The sequence below is a fragment of the Thalassophryne amazonica genome, chromosome 19 (genome assembly GCF_902500255.1).
Source record: "Thalassophryne amazonica chromosome 19, fThaAma1.1, whole genome shotgun sequence".
In the NCBI taxonomy this organism is placed as follows: domain Eukaryota; kingdom Metazoa; phylum Chordata; class Actinopteri; order Batrachoidiformes; family Batrachoididae; genus Thalassophryne; species Thalassophryne amazonica.
The window spans coordinates 50189720-50206745 of NC_047121.1; the positions used below are offsets into that span (position 1 = coordinate 50189720).

General features: G+C 41.3%; 1 protein-coding gene across 1 annotated transcript in view; it reads right to left on the reverse strand.

Moving 5' to 3' along the window:
- Positions 1-17026, reverse strand: part of rlf (RLF zinc finger) — a 49005-nt gene that overhangs the window by 15775 nt on the left and 16204 nt on the right. Inside the window, exons 7-10 of the mRNA XM_034159443.1 lie at positions 7350-7491; positions 2767-6607; positions 2054-2733; positions 109-115 (exon numbers count right to left, since the gene is read on the reverse strand). Coding sequence (XP_034015334.1) covers positions 109-115; positions 2054-2733; positions 2767-6607; positions 7350-7491 — 4670 coding nt within the window. The remainder of the gene's footprint in view (positions 1-108; positions 116-2053; positions 2734-2766; positions 6608-7349; positions 7492-17026) is intronic.

The window sequence follows — 17026 nt, forward strand, 5'->3', positions numbered from 1 at the left end:
GAACTCTGCCCTCACGGAAACAAGCATTTTAACTTTGGTTCCGAGCTGATTAGTATTTGTTTTTTTAAAGTGGTCCTTAAAAAAGTATCCAAGCCCACATATCACAGTGGAAGAGCTACTGTGTTTCAATGAACCTAGCAGTTGTGTAACTAGGGATATTTGGCTGTAGTAGGGTCACGGTTCCAAGAGGACAAAGTTATGAGGTCCATAACCAGGTATGTTGGTGTTAGTGTTGAAGATACCACCAATTGTCAAAGGTCAAAAACACCCATCTTTAACCTAGCTGCAGCCAATAGATGGCTAATTTTGAGAGGTGGTAATGGATCACATTTGCCTGGGTGGTCACCCTCCAAAGCAGAGAGGTTCTGCAGCCTGGTGGCTGTAGAAATGCAGTCCCAGAACACATTCCCAGGGCAGACCTGCTCGTACAAGACCAATCTGAAGTCTCTCATGAATGAGAAATGGTTAACATTTTTCCTGGAACAAGAGAATCGGGCCCAACTTCCTGGTAGCAAGTTTTTTTGTTTCCTCCCTCATGCAATACAACGCTCCTCTCCTACAAAACTCTTCCTTATAATTATAGTTAGTGTCATACATGTTTGCACATTCCTCGTATTTTGTATGTTTTGTTTTTTTGCTTTCCTTCATTCTTATTATTCTATTGTACTTTATTTCAACTATCATTTATTTATCAACTACTGTACTGAAAAGAGAGCTGCTTCTTTTTAATTTTGTTATACTTTATACTGCGTGCACTGTAAAATGACAATAAAAGGATTCTGATTCTCAGGTGTGGAAGGGAAGTTCAGTAATACCAGGCAGGGTTCTCACCAGGAATTTATTTTTATTTTTTACAGCATAAGGGGAGAATTTAGCGGGGCATGGCCACACGGCGAGCGCTACAGGAGGGTCCGGGGCATCCCCGGAGAAAATGTTGAAATTTATAACCCTTTGAAACATTATTTCCTGCATTCTGAGGACCACTTTGTGCTGCTAACTGGGACATTAAATTATATGAGACATGTCCTTTAAAAAAACCCCAAAAAAAACAAAACAAAAAAAAAAACGGAAAAGCCCTGTATAGGGGCTCACAGCATAGGGGCCCCATATGCTCAACTGCACTGGCAAGAACCCTGCCAGGTCATGTAGAGTCTAGCTGATCTTCGACAGAAAACACGACATGCCACACATGGTTTTGCTAACAATAGGCGCTGCCAGTTTCCTCAAAATAATATAGTATTTACAACCACTGAAATTACCCATACCACTACAGACTTGCACTTTTATTAGCAACCTCCAGAATGCGCATCCCCCCCCAACCACACCACTGCTCCTTGAGAAAAATAAACCCAACCTTCAGTCAGATACATCACCGCAATAAAAAAATAAATAAAAATCAGTCAATCCAGAAATTAGAGAATGGTATATTTGGTTCCACATTTATTATCATTTTTTTTTTTTTTAGAAAGTATTAACATACATGTTTGCCAACATCCGCTCACTGCATCTCAACACTGAAGTAATATAAACAGAGTTGAAAAATAACTAAACTTAGAGAACTTTGCAGTAAGGATTTTTTTAAAAGTCACATTTCACAAAAGTGAAAAGCCTTGAAATACGCTACTGAGCATTTCTAACAATCTCAAAATCTGTACATTTATCTTTGAGAACTACAGTATGTACATTTGTGAAAAAATCATGACTGGACAATAGCTTTTATCAGAATACCTTCATACCACATGTCTAAAAACAATGAACTTGCCCTCCAAGTGTGCTGTCCAAACTTGTTTTCGGCTAATTTCTACAATTCTTCCATTTGGCAATTTACAATGAACAAAGTAATCCCCCCCCCCCCCCCAAAAAAAAATCTAAACATAACTAACTTTCTGAAAAGCAACATACTGGACATGGTGTGAAAATACAATGAAATTTGTCCCAGCCACGTTAAAAGGCTCCCAGTGAACTAACTTCCAAGAAGCAGTTTGCTGTTTTTTGAGTCTGATGGGAAGAGGCCAGGCATGCTGTTGGTGCACACAGGCCTTCCTAGAACGACCACAGGTCTGAGGTACTGAAGCTGCTTAATGGCCAGGTCTCCACACCCAGCCAGTGCTTTGTCCAAGACAGACTTCAAGTTTTGGACTGAGGTAAAGTGCCCAGTCATAGCACGAGGCCTCAGCAGTGGGGACTGAGTGCGTCTGCTGCAGGTGAGAGAGATCCCCAACTGAGTGTTCTCCTTGATGGAACAACTGCGTCGAAAAGAATCCCGCCCTTTCAACAGCACCACATCGCCATGTTTTAGCAATGATACGTCACTATTGTCTTGAGGGGTGTTTTCTTGTATGAACTTCAGGAATGAAGACTCAAACCCCATAGGCTTGTAAGTGGCAATATCAAAAGGGCGTGGAGCAGGGCTTAGACGCTCAGGTTCTTTCAAGTTTGGAGGCTGTTCAGACAGTTCGTTTTTGCGTTTCAGCGGCTGGCGAACAGGAGAACTGGACAATTCTGCTGACCCGTTCAACATTTTACTACCATCATTGGTGCTTGATGAGTCCTGGAAGCCCTCATTAGTAAAACGGAGTGAGCATGGTGGTGAAAGATCTACAGTGACAGGACGAAGAAGTGTTTTGAAGTTTTGCAAGTTTACTTGCTTCTCCTGTTGGCCGTTCTCCATTCCTGCAACAGACTCTTCAGTGTGCTCACTAGTACTCCGTTCACCGTGATCATGATCATCATCACCACCACCACCACCACCATCTCCAAGTACACCATTTCTCTCAACAGGTGATGGCTCCTCCACTTTCTCTTCTGGCAATCCCAGTAAGTCATGATTTTCCTCTTCCTGAGACTCATTCTTGATTGAGAGGAGTCCCATAGGTGCAGACTGACCTCCTAGCTTATCAGTTTCCGCCTGATACTCCATTTTGCGTACCCCATTGGGTGTACTTGCTCCCGCAGAAGTAGGCCTTGCTGACTTCCTCTGAATTAGCTCCTCAAGCTGCTCGGCATTAAAAGCAAGCTTGTCTTCGTTGTCCATCAAAACCTCTCGAGGCATACGGTGAACTTTCATATAGTGACGATGCAAACTGTGCATGTAGCTGACGACAGAATCGCAGTGCTGCACCATGCACGGGTGAGCCACACGCAAACAACGGTCTTGGCACATTTGCAATGCTTCTTCGTGAGATCTGTAGACATAGCTGTCAAACGTGTTCCGTTTCTCTGAGACTTTACTTCTATTGTGATGAGACTCATCCATTTTCTCTGACTGGGAAGTCGCTTCAGACTTGGGATCGGATTTCTCAGGCTGTGCGGCAGGTGAACTGGGTTCCTTCACGGAACTCTGTGATGTGACTATAAGCTTCTTTTGGCAACCAGTAATTGATTTTTTGTGAGTGCTCTGTAGACGCACTACCAGGGAATCATAGTATTCACAGTGGCTATAAAGAATATGCTTTTTCAGGGCATTATCATGGGTGAACACTTTTGTACAACCCTCCTGTTTGCATCGTACTAGCCCTGGTGCCTGTGAATGATAAAGACGAATATGACGGACAAGGCTGCTTTTAAGGTGGTAAGAGGCATTGCAGTTGGCAAAGTGACATTTGAATTGGGGCTGTGGTTCATCAGAGTTTGTGACGGGCCTTTTCCTGGCCGGCTCTTTTTTGATATCTGAGCTGCGATGCACATCGAAGTCTTTTTCCAACAACAGTTGAGAGCGATTGTAGTGATGTACCAGCTGCAGGTGGCGCACAAGCCCTGCCTGGGTGGAGAATGCAGCATCACAGTGTTTTGCAACACAATGAAAAGGTTTACTGTATTTATCCAATATATAACACAGTTTACTTTTTGCTACCAAACGGCGTGTAGGCCTGGCCTGTTGCGGCATCACATCCTGACCTTGTTCCTTTTGCTCCCTCTCTTCCTCCCTACTGTCTGCTTCATCATCCCCTTCCTCTTCAGATGAATGATTGCCCATGTTTTGCCCGTTTTCACTGACCCTATTTGATTTTTCACTTTGGTTTTGATGATGCAGTGCAGGGATTTCTTTCCCTTCGAGAGAACAGTTCAGGGACTTGGACGTATGCACTGCAGTCACCGTGGTTTTCTTTTCGTCCGCAGGTACAGCATTACAGTTTATTTTGTTCACCATAGCATCAGTGAAATGATGTGCCTGAATATAATGGGCCCTCAATACACGTTTTTCTCTGTGCCTCTTGGAACAAAGCTGGCAGACATAAGGTTTAAATGTGCTTTTCAGAGATGTCAGTCTTTTGGCCTGCGAGATGCTGCGACCATGTAGGTTGTTATAGTGGCGTAGCAAGCTGTAACTTTGCGCAGTCCTGAAGCCACAGCTTTTCACCTCACAAACATACGGCTTGGCTATGGCCAATAATTCTGCACAGATCTTTTCAGCCGTGGATGACTTATTTGATGCAGCCCTCACCTTTTTCTTAGACTGATATGGATGTCGTTTCTGAAGCAATACAACAGGTGGCTTTGCCATGATTGCCTGGTGAAGGGATGTTTGTGAAGGACATGAAGGGGTGTTGGACATCAGGGGCTCACTTGGTGCACTGTTGGAGCCATTCAGGCTCAGTTTGCTAAGCCCAATGAGAATTTCTTTGAGGGAATCGTTTTTTATGGAGCTCGAAGAGTATGTTCCAATGTATCTGGGCTGATGGGATGACAACCTTTCTCTGCCAGTGTCGAGAGAATGAAATGGGTTTGGGAGTTCGTCACTTTCCTTTTCTTCACCATGTGACTCAATTTCAGCCTTTAGCTCTTTGGACGTTGAATCCCACTCGCTGTCATGTTTGTGTTCTTTGGGTTCCAACTTCAGATGCTCTGGGTGGGCACATTTCAGATGTCTCTGGACATCTCTAGCTCTCGTAAATGTCATGCCGCACCTCTCAAAGCCACAGGTGAACTTACTTCCATCAAAACACACAGCCACCAAAGTCGTCACAGCTTTGGGCTCCTTAAATTCTGTTGGCTGCAATGGAGAAATACAACTCAATGAAGGGGGACTGACATACTCAAGATTTACAGTCTTTTCTGATCCGCTTGATCTAGTGACATGGACAGTCTTGTCCACAAGAGTCTTAAAAAGTTTCTGCTTAGCCTTCATCTGAGCCTCAAAGTCATTTTCAGAGAAGGTAATGTTATGTGTAGACAGATGATCAATAAATTCCCTTTTGGAAAAATAGTATTTACTACATTCAGGGCTACAACAGGTAAATCCTGCATCTCTGAAATGCTGTGCTTCATGGTGATATAACTGTCCCAAGTCAGAGAAAGAGACATAACAGCCTTTGAGTTCACACTGGTAGTTGAGCTGATAGCCGTGGGTCTGTTTGTGTGTGATAAGGTCATAGGAAGACCTAAACCGTGCGCCACAACCTATAACCACACATGTAAAAGGCTGCTCACCATGATGAACTTGCCGATGCTTGCGGTGATGGTAATCTGACACAAAATGGCGCCTGCAAAAGCCACACTTTTCCCGCTTGTCCCTCATGAGATGAAAATGTTTAACATTCTCATCATCTTTGTGCTCTGACTTTAAGTGAACGTACAAGTACTTGGAATGTTTAAAAACCCTTGGACACCCAGTTCCAGGACACGGATACTCATCCCGGTTCTGCAGCTCGTAGTGACGCTCAATGTGGTCGAAAGTGATGTACACATCATCGTCCATCCGCTTCGCTTGCACAGATTTGGCTTGTTGCACAATGTGGTTGAGCACATCCTGATCGTGCGTGGATTTGTAATACAGCATTAAGGAAGGGTCAATAGTGATCTCACCAGGCTCGAGCTCGTCATTCTCATCTATCTTTATCTGAACACTGTCTATCTGTTTCTCCTTTTTGTAGAAGGATGCTTCACTGTGAACATGTTGCTTCATGTGGGGAACAAGTTCCTTCCTGCTTTGAAATTTTTTTAAGCAAACTGGGCATGGGTGAATGTTCTCCAGTCCATGCCTTCTAGAGTGAGGAAGGATTTGGGTGTCAGTAAACGACCTACTACAAATCTGACAGCAGAGTTTGTGTTTCTTTATACGAGATACATCCTCTATTTCAGCATGTTTATCATCTTTCTGCTCATGGCCACCAATACTTCCATTTAACCTGTTTTGTTGTTCAGATTCCACACACTTCACTGCGATTTCATGTGGCTCATGTGGTCTACTGCTCTCCTCTCTGTCTGCTGGTTCTTCCTCTTCTCCCTCTGACTCCACCTTTAATCCAAGGAGGGAAGTGCATTGATATTTGAGAGTTTTCCAGTCCCAGAATTCAGGGTCAAAAGGCCAGTGTGCTTTAAGTGCTAGTAGTAACTCACAGCGGAGTGAGTTAGGAATAACCCCATTTTCTTGGTCATACTTCTGGTCTGGTCGTAGGTAGAGCTCTTCAAGGTGGCCAAAGACTTCCTGTCTTGGTCCAAGCAGGAACTCTGTGAGCAAACAGGCACGCAGCACTTCAAGGTCACCAGGAAGAAGTATGGACACAGTTTTACAGACAGAAATTCTTGTTTCATTGTCATCTTTCTTTGGAAGTTGGAGAGCTTTGACACAAAGTTCAACTGATGAAGCTAGCCCCAGTTCCCGTGCCTGAAAGAGAGCGATAATTTTAATACAGTGTGACTGCAATAACACCTTAAAAAAAGAAAAAGACCATAGTAGACCAAGATGTTCATATACAGTCACATTTCAAAATTAAACAGGAACTAAACCATTGTTAAGGCTGGTGGGGGGAAAATCCATGACAGCGAAAATCTAGAAGAGGCTGAAAAACCTGACTACTTCTAAAGCAAAAGTGAGAAACCCCCCCCCCCCAAGTATAACAGTTGAGGTTTTAAAATACACAAACATTTTAATGTTTGAGTGAAAGCTATAATTGAGTCAAAAACAATAATTTACACAAAAATAATCAATCACTAAGTTTGTCCAAATAAAATTGTAATTAGATATTTTCGCTACATTGTTTCACCATTAGCAGGGCAAAAATGTTTTCTTTATTAATAAATCTAAAATATTCAAGTACTTAATGTCTGTGGGGTCACCACCAAGGGCCAGCAAGTGTTTGAATAAATTATTAACTTAAAGTGAGAAATAGTTTACAGCAGAATAATAAAAAAATGACACTGGGCAATAACATCTCTGTTGAAATGTTTCCAAACACCAAAATGGCTAATTTGAAGCATCTGGATTTTTAATTTGCTCTGTATGTTATTGGTAAACATTATGGTTAGTATTTTAAAACTGCTCATCTATAATATAATGAAAAAACTCTAGTCCAACATTGTTCTTTTTTTTTATTTATTAAAAAAAAAAACTGCCTGGTTAGGCTCACCTCTGCTTGAATAATTCGGACCAGAAACAGCAAATGGTCAACAATTTTGGCGATGGCACCCAGCTGAAGGCATCGTTCCAGAAGAGACTCCAAAGAGGGGTCAATTCTTCTCTGAAGCTTACTCCACAAAAGTGTCAACTCCCTTTAAATAAAAACAAAGGGACAAAAATGACCAACTGCATCCTTGTAAGTTTCTATATCAAACTTTTACCTCATTGAATACAAACACTAACAAGTGATTGATTCAAATTTCTTTCAGTCGTAACTGCTGCAGCTTGTTTTTTACGGATGAAAAAAAAAAAAAGAACTTCGAACCTAATTTCAGATGTGCCTGAGCAGCAGTGATGTGAATGGTCCTTGAAGGGGGGGGGGGCAGAAAATTTTCTTTACGACCTCACAAGACCTGCAGGGCAGCAGTGTCTCAAGGGGGAGTCTGGGGGATGTTCCCAGAGAATTCTGAAATATTACAAGCAATCTGGTGCAATCGATAAGCTAAATCAGTCCCATTTTCTTGCTCATTTTAGTCATAAAAGCATATTTTCCGCATAGTGACAAGATAATGGGCCTACACTACACAGTCTGTCACATGGATAAGAATATGGCATAATGCCATTTTATAAATCCACGTATTTGCATGGGATTGTTACTGTTCTATTGCTACCCTCATTCAAATATTTGACTTCAGCAAGTTGTTCTATAACTGAGTTTTGTTTTTTGTTTTTTTGTTTTTTTAAACATGAACAAAAATAAAATTTGACATAAAGCTTTTCCTACCATTCATTAATTATCACTAATATCACTGACTTCTCAACAACACCGATTTGGGTTTAAATTTTATTCTTATTCTCTTAAATGAGAAATGGACTAACATGGATTTTCCACCTGGTGCTAATGTCATCATGTCTTGGCTATTTAGAATTTATGTGTAGTCCAGAATGATGCATTTAGTTTTTTAACATCAATATTTGACATCTACAAGCATGTTAAAGTGTGCATCACTAGTAAATGAAATGTCAAATGAGCTGACTTCTTTGTCTTTCGGCTGTTCCCGTTAGGGGTCGCCACAGCAGATAAATCGTTTCCATCTCACCCTGTCCTCTGTATCTTCCTCTGTCACACCAACCACCTGCATGTCCTCCCTCAGCACATCCATAAGCCTCCTCTTTGGCCTCCCTCTTCTCCTCCTGCCTTGTGGCTCCATCCTCAGCATCCTTCTCTCTATATACCCCGGGTCCCTCCTCTGCACATGTCCAAATGATCTCAATCTAAAGCCAAATCCAATCTAAATCCAAACCGTCCAACCTGAGCTGTCCCTCTGATATATTCATTCCTAATCTTGTCCATTCTTGTCACTCTCAAAAGAGAATCTCAACATCTTCAGCTCTGCCACCTCCAGCTCTGCCTCCTGTCTTTTTGTTAGTGCCACAGTCTCTAAGCCGTACAACATAGCTGGTCTCACTACTGTCTTATAAACTTTCCCCTTCACTCTTGCTGATATTCTTCGGTCACAAATCACTCCTGCCACCTTCCTCCACCCACTCCACCCTGCCTGCACTCTTCTTCACCTCTCTACCACACTCTCCATTACTTTGAACAGTTGACCCCAAATATTTAAACTCATCTACTTTCACCACTTCTACTCCTTGTAACTGCACTACTCCACTGGGCTCCCTCCCATTGACACACATGAACTCAGTCTTGCTTCTACTGACTTTCATTCCCCTTCTCTCCAAAGCATATCTCCACCTCTCCAGACTAGACTCAACTTGCTCTCTACTCTCACTACAGATCACAATGTCATCTGCAAACATCATAGTCCATGGGGACTCCTGTCTGATCTCATCCGTCAACCTGTCCATCACCACTGCAAACAAGAAAGGACTCAGAGCTGATCCTTGGTGTAATCCCACCTCCACCTTGAATGAGTGTCATTCTGACAGTGCATCTCACTGCTGTCACACTATTCTTGTATATGTCCTGCGCCTCAGAGCAAACATTGCATCTGTAGTGCTCTTTCTCGGCATGAAACCATATTGCTGCTCACAGATCTTCACGTTTTCTAAGCCTAGCTTCTACTACTCTTTCCCATAACTTCATGCTGTGGCTGATCAACTTTATGCCTTGGTAGTTACTGCAGCTCTGCACATCACCCTTCTTGATAATAGGAACCTGCACACTTCGTCTCCATTCCTCAGGCATCCTCTCACTTTCCAAGATTTTATTAAACAATCTGGTTAGAAACTCTACTGCCATCTCTCCTAGATATTTCCATGCCTCCACTGGAATGTCATCTGGACCAACTGCTTTTCCACTCTTCATTCTCTTCATAGCAGACCTCACTTCTTCCTTACTAATCTCTTGTGCTTCCTTTACTCTCACCACATCATCCAGCCTTTTCTCTCGCTCATTTTCTTTATTCATCAGCTTTTTAAAATATTCCCTCCACCTTCTCAGCACACACTCCTCACTTGTCAGCACATTACCATGTGCATCTTTTACCACCCTAACCTGGTGCACATCCTTTCCAGCTCTGTCCCTTTGTCTGGCCAATCGGTACAAGTCCTTTTCTCCTTCCTTACTATTCAAGTTCTTATACAGCTTGCAATATGCCTTTTCCATCGCTTTTGCCACTTCTTTTCGCCTTACACAGCATCTCCTTGTACTCATGTCTATTTTCTTCATCTCTCCGACTATCCCAAAACTTTTTCACCAACCTCTTTCTCCTTATGCTTTCCTGGACCTCTTCATTCCACCACCAAGTCTCCTTGTCTTCCTTCCACTGTCCAGATGTCACACCCAGTACTGCCCTAGCTGTCTCCCTCACCACATCTACAGTACTTTTCCAGTTGTCCAAAATTGCTTCCCCTCCAACCAGTGCTTCTCTCACCTGTTCGCTAAATTTCACACAAGTCTTCCTCCTTCAGCTTCCACCATCTGATCCTTTGTTGAGCTCTCACTCTCTTCTTCTTTACCTCTAAAGTCATCGTACAAACAACCATCCTATGCTGTCTAACGACACTCTCTCCTGCCACCACCTTACAGTCTCTGATTTCTTTTAGCTTGCATCTCCTATAAAGAATGTAGTCCACCTGTGTGCACCTTCCTCCACTCTTATGTTACCCTGTGCTCCTCCCTTTTCTTAAAGTACAACCCCTGGCAAAAATTATGGAATCACCGGCCTCAGAGGATGTTCATTCAGTTGTTTAATTTTGTAGAAAAAAAAGCAGATCACAGACATGACAAAACTAAAGTAATTTCAAATGGCAACTTTCTGGCTTTAAGAAACACTATAAGAAATCAGGAAAAAAAGATTGTGGCAGTCAGTAACAGTTACTTTTTTTAGACCAAGCAGAGGGAAAAAAGATATGGACTCACTCAATTCTGAGGAATAAATTATGGAATCACCCTGTTAATTTTCATCCCCAAAACTAACACCTGCATCAAATCAGATCTGCTCGTTAGTCTGTATCTAAAAAGGAGTGATCACACCTTGGAGAGCTGTTGCACCAAGTGGACTGACATGAATCATGGCTCCAACATGAGAGATGTCAATTGAAACAAAGGAGATGATTATCAAACTCTTAAGAGGGTAAATCATCACGCAATGTTGCACAAGATGTTGGTTGTTCACAGTCAGCTGTGTCTAAACTCTGGACCAAATACAAACAACATGGGAAGGTTGTTAAAGGCAAACATACTGGTAGACCAAGGAAGACATCAAAGCGTCAAGACAGAAAACTTAAAGCACATGTCTCAAAAATCGAAAATGCACAACAAAATAAATGAGGAACGAATGGGAGGAAACTGGAGTCAACGTCTGTGACCGAACTGTAAGAAACCGCCTAAAGGAAATGGGATTTACATACAGAAAAGCTAAACGAAAGCCATCATTAACACCTAAACAGAAAAAAACAAGGTTACAATGGGCTAAGGAAAAGCAATCGTGGACTGTGGATGAAAGTCATATTCGGTGATGAATCTCGAATCTGCATTGGGCAAGGTGATGATGCTGGAACTTTTGTTTGGTGCCGTTCCAATGACATTTATAAAGATGACTGCTTGAAGAGAACATGTAAATTTCCACAGTCATTGATGATATGGGGCTGCATGTCAGGTAAAGGCACTGGGGAGATGGCTGTCATTACATCATCAATAAATACACAAGTTTACGTTGATATTTTGGACACTTTTCCTATCCCATCAATTGAAAGGACGTTTGGGGATGATGAAATCATTTTTCAAGATGATAATGCATCTTGCCATAGAGCAAAAACTGTGAAAACATTCCTTGCAAAAAGACACATAGGGTCAATGTCATGGCCTGCAAATAATCCGGATCTTAATCCAATTGAAAATCTTTGGTGGAAGTTGAAGAAAATGGTCCATGACAAGGCTCCAACCTGCAAGGCTGATCTGGCAACAGCAATCAGAGAAAGTTGGAGCCAGATTGATGAAGAGTACTGTTTGTCACTCATTAAGTCCATGCCTCAGAGACTGCAAGCTGTTATAAAAGCCAGAGGTGGTGCAACAAAATACTAGTGATGTGTTGGAGCGTTCTTTTGTTTTTCATGATTCCATAATTTTTTCCTCAGAATTGAGTGATTACATATTTTTTTTTTCCCTCTGATCAGTCTAAAAAAGTAATGTTACTGACTGCCACAATTTTTTTTCCTGATTTCTTATAGTGTTTCTTAAAGCCAGAAAGTTGCCATTTGAAATGACTTTAGTTTTGTGTCATGTCTGTGATCTGATTTTTTTCCTACAAAATTAAACAACTGAATGAACATCCTCAGAGGACGGTGATTCCATAATTTTTGCCAGGGGTTGTAGGTATTCACCACAGCCATTTCCATCCTTTTTGCAAAATCAACTACCATCTGTCCTTCCCCATTCCTATCCTTGATACCATATCTACCCATTACTTCCTCATCACCTCTGTTCCCTTCACCAACATGCCCACTGAAGTCCACTCCTATCACCACTCTTTCATGCTTGGGCACACTTTCCACCACCTCATCTAACACACTCCAGAAATCTTTCTCCATCTCACAACCTACCTGTGGGGCATATGCACTGATGATATTCATCATCACCCCTTCAATTTCCAACTTTACACTCATCACCCTGTCAGACACTCACTTAACCTCCAACACACTTTTAACATACTCTTCCTTTAAAATGACCCCAACACCATTTCTCTTCCTGTCCTCACCATGGTACAACAACTTGTACCCACGGCCAATGCTCCTGCTCTTACTTCCCTTCCACTTGGTCTCTTGCACACACAATGTCTACCTTTCTCCAGTCCATCATATCAGCCAGCTCTCTCCCTTTACCAGCCATACTACCAACATTCAAAGTCCCCACTCTCATTTCCACCCTTTTGGTTTTCTTCTCCCGCTGTTTGTGGAAACGTTCTCCCCCTCTTCTTCGCCCAGCAGTAGCCCAATTTCCACCGGCACCCTGTTGGGCAACAGCACCGGTGGCGAGCGTTGTTAACCCGAGCCGCGACTGATCTGGTATGGAAATTCGATTCTTAGTCTGCGTAGTTGGGTTGGCTTGTTTTACGCCGGATGCCCTTCCTGACGCAACCTTCCTCATTTATCCGGGCTTGGGACCAGCACTCAGAATGTACTGGTTGCACACCCCATGTGGCTGAGTTGTCAAATGAGCTGACTATGCTAAATAAATAAAGAATTATGAAAATACTGATGTAGTGCATTTTATTTTTGGTGTCATGTACCCTGAGAAATCAAGTCAAACATGGGGAATTTAGCTTGATTTCAGCTGCTGCCGATAAACCTCAGAAACATGAGCTATGAGGAATGTGGACTTTGATGACATCATGTAGAGTAACACCCCTGGAGACCCTCTATTGAAATGAATGAGGAAAAACTGATTTTTTTTTTTTTTTTACAGTGTGAAATCAGTGTTTTTTGTGGACTTGAATGGGCGCATGGACATGAATACATCAAAATGGTTAAAATTTGTTTTAGAAGGATGTAGTCACAGGAATGAGTAGGAAAATGGGAGTTTTTATTTATCTATTTATTTCTGGGTGTCTGTGGGAAAGACTGCAGAAGTGATGCCCTGCAAAGCATGAGAATGGTCGGCATGTTAATGTCTTCTTTAGAAAATCTCATGTTATATACCATTGATTCCAATACATTCAATATACAGGAACGGTGCTTGTACTGCTCTCATGTCCTTTTAAGTGCCAACAAGTCTGCACAAGGTTGCTGCGTTCTTGCTAAAAACCCTGCGATCTCCATGAGAAGGGGCACTGCATTCTTGCTGAGGTCAAAAACAACTTATCTACATTTATCTCTTAAAATTGCCAGCCAGTGTGGACATTTATCTAGGCTCGATGTGCTCAGTGAGTCAAGGTGCCCTCGCGCATCCCAATTTGAACCAGTTAGTGACATGGCCAAACTCAAAACACCATCATGCACATGACATGGGAGGACCACCCCTCTGTCGCAGTGAGCCAATAGAAATCATTGTGAGAACAGGTCCACCCATTGTATCGGGAGAGACTTTCCATTCTCTATAAAACATCACTGTACTATTGTTCAAGGTTCCTTCTGGATGAGTTCCTGTGGAAGCTACGTTCATTAGGGACCCAGATCTGTCTAAATTCACATAAAATGTTGATAAATTGAATCTTTTCTATTTACAGAGTCTTTCCTTCTGGGCCAGGTGTTCAGGACAGTACTATTTAGATCCAGGGTCAACAGTCAAACATGGATCTAACTGCAGATTCTATACTTTCCATGCATGGACACAGGTGGACTTTTCAGACAGCTAATAGTCAGTGCTTACATCACAATTATGGATTAGAATGACTGTCAATCTGTTGTGCATTTTTAGACACACACTGGTTTATTTTATTTTTTTTATCAGTTTTAGCAGAACTCTCAAGTTTAAGAGTTGGAAGTATAGATTTATAATTTGGTACATAATTTTTTAAAAGATAGTGTTGACTGGAGTGAGATATGTCCTTTAAATGTTTATAATTTTTTTTCCACGTGAATATTTCATGCCCATGTACCAGAAGCAAGCATAAAATGCATATTTTGCACGCAAGGTTAAAACAAACTTACTGAGTTTGCATGCAAACACTCTGAAGTAAATCTCAAAGATAGATTTTGATAGGTTTGTGTGAAATATCTTGTGTCAGCTGCCAACAAATTCATGCCAGGGGTGTTAGGTTTTCATATACACAATAAGAAAAAGTCACTATTTTGGTTCATCTCCTCTAACCAGGCCCACTTGAGTTAATTCCTGATGGAAGTGTTGCGCTTTAAATAGTCTCCCTGCTGCAGAATGTCTCAATCCATGAGTTGCTTTGTAGTTTCAAAATGACGTGGCTGTTTGGAGAATGCCATGGACTTCATGGTAAAATCTGCATTAACGTTTCTCATTGGCTACTGCTTGTACAAACACCGGGGTCTTCATAGAAGGGATTACGGTTAACATTTATTTTTCAGTCTTGGACGTTTAGGATGAAGTGAAATGGCAAGACTTCATATTCACTATGGCTTCACAATGGACACATGTCCAATTGATTTCACAAACAATACATTGCTCCAGCAAATACAAATAGACTTGGGTATGAATTCCACTCATGCTACTTGTCTGTGTTCTTGGACAAGACATGTCTCAGTCCAACCAGCTATAAATGGGTACTGGCCTTGGCTGGGGAAGTAACCTGTGTCGGACTGATGTCCTGTCCAACAATCACACACACACTCAGCTGCTTAATGCTACTGAATCTGGAGACAAGCACTGGCACCAATATGCCTCAGGGACCTATATACAAGGCTGTGAAATGAAAATTGTGAAATCCGAGGAAAATTCGCAGGGGGTCTGCCGGCCCCCCCGGAGCTGGGGTCTAGGGCCTTGTGGGGCCCCAGAAACCAAATTAAAAATTTTCATCTACTGATACATTTTCAAAATCTCCTGGAAGAACAAATCTCAAAATTAGTGCATATTTAAATGATCCTAGATTCAACCTTTCATTTGAACCGTCAATGATCATGTTGAAACAAATTATGCATTAACTCAGAATAATTAAACTACAAATTCATTTAGACTGAAAAGACTGTTAAAGTATTTCAAAAACGACAGCTAAAGCTTGTAGAATATTTTAAAAAAATCAGGGTAAAATATCAATAACATACCTTATAGTAAAAAGCCACACATTCTTGCGTAAATTCCTGTAAATCCACTCAAAGCCAGTGTTTTTTTTCCCATGAAAAAAAAGTGTACATTAATAAAAACTAATTTCCATTCTTGTGTAAATTCATGTAACCTAAATTCATTCGAAGCCACAATGTCTTTTTTTCAATTAAAGAAAGTCTAGATTTAATGAAAGAAAAAAGGCACATAATCATTTCTGAAATCCTGTTTGAGGGTGATTCTTTAACTATGGGCACTATTGGCCTTGTAAATGTAATTTCCACCACACCATTGCCTTACAATATAAAGCGCCTTGGGGCAACTGTTTGTTGTAATTTGGCGCTATATACACATGTGCTCTGATGTCACTGTTTATCTCCATAGAAACTACCCAAACAATCTTTCATACAAGCTGTTTAAAGGGACATTACAGTGTTGTGGTGGAAATTACGGCAATAGTGTGGGACAACTACATTTTGTTTAAAAAAAATAAAAAATCACAACAGTTGTATGACATTGAATACCCCAATTATGTTTTGATTATTTTACTGATATTTTATTCAGAGATATTTTAAAACATTAGAAAAAACGTTTCTTTACCATTCATTTTTATAATTGAAGATCAAAAGTCTGGGTGTGGAACAAGCACAAAATGGCAATATTTGCATATAATGATGCTGAAAAAAGGTGAAAAAGTCATCATAGACTACTAGAACAAATTTCTTAACACACTTTCATTGTAAAGATAACTATAAAAGTGTGAAATTTCCCCTTTTTTCTGTTTTTCATACAATATGATCAAAGGACATAATAAGTGCCCGTAGTCTAAGAATCACCCTTGAACAGCACAATGTTTATTTTCCAAAGAGAGAAAAAAAAAAAAAATTCTTACCAGTTCACTTTTCCCGTTTATCTTTCAGGTGTGTTCATGAAGCCAGCAACAATTCCACAGATTCTTGTCCTTATCACACGTTTTCAAACCGTCTTTCTCGCCATCTTCTCTCTGTCTGATGTCGCTCCGTGACACAGACATGCTGAAAAATTCTTCTTTTAAAAACTTGAAAGTTCTAAAAGTTTGTGATGTACATGCTACTTTTAGCTAAGCTTCACACAGGAGCCACACAGTGTCACCGCAGCAACCAACCAGTCCCGCTTTACGACAACTGTCGTAACAGCCAGGCTTTGAGTGGCATTTATTCTCCTCGAAACTCCGCGGATCCGAGGAAACTGATTTGTATCTGTAGCACACAGATCAGTGTCCGCGGACTTATAAAACTTGCATGATGTCATAAAAAAAGAACGCTTTGCGAGAAGCATTTTAAAAACTCTAACGATCACGATTAAAGAGTACAACACTAACACCCCCCCCCCCCCTCCCCATGATGAAATCTGCGGAATCCCGCGGATCTGTAGAGTTTTCACAGCCCTGTATATAGAACGTACTACTAATTTCACACTCGACAGTTAAGAAATTTGGTAAATTTAATTTAATTCTG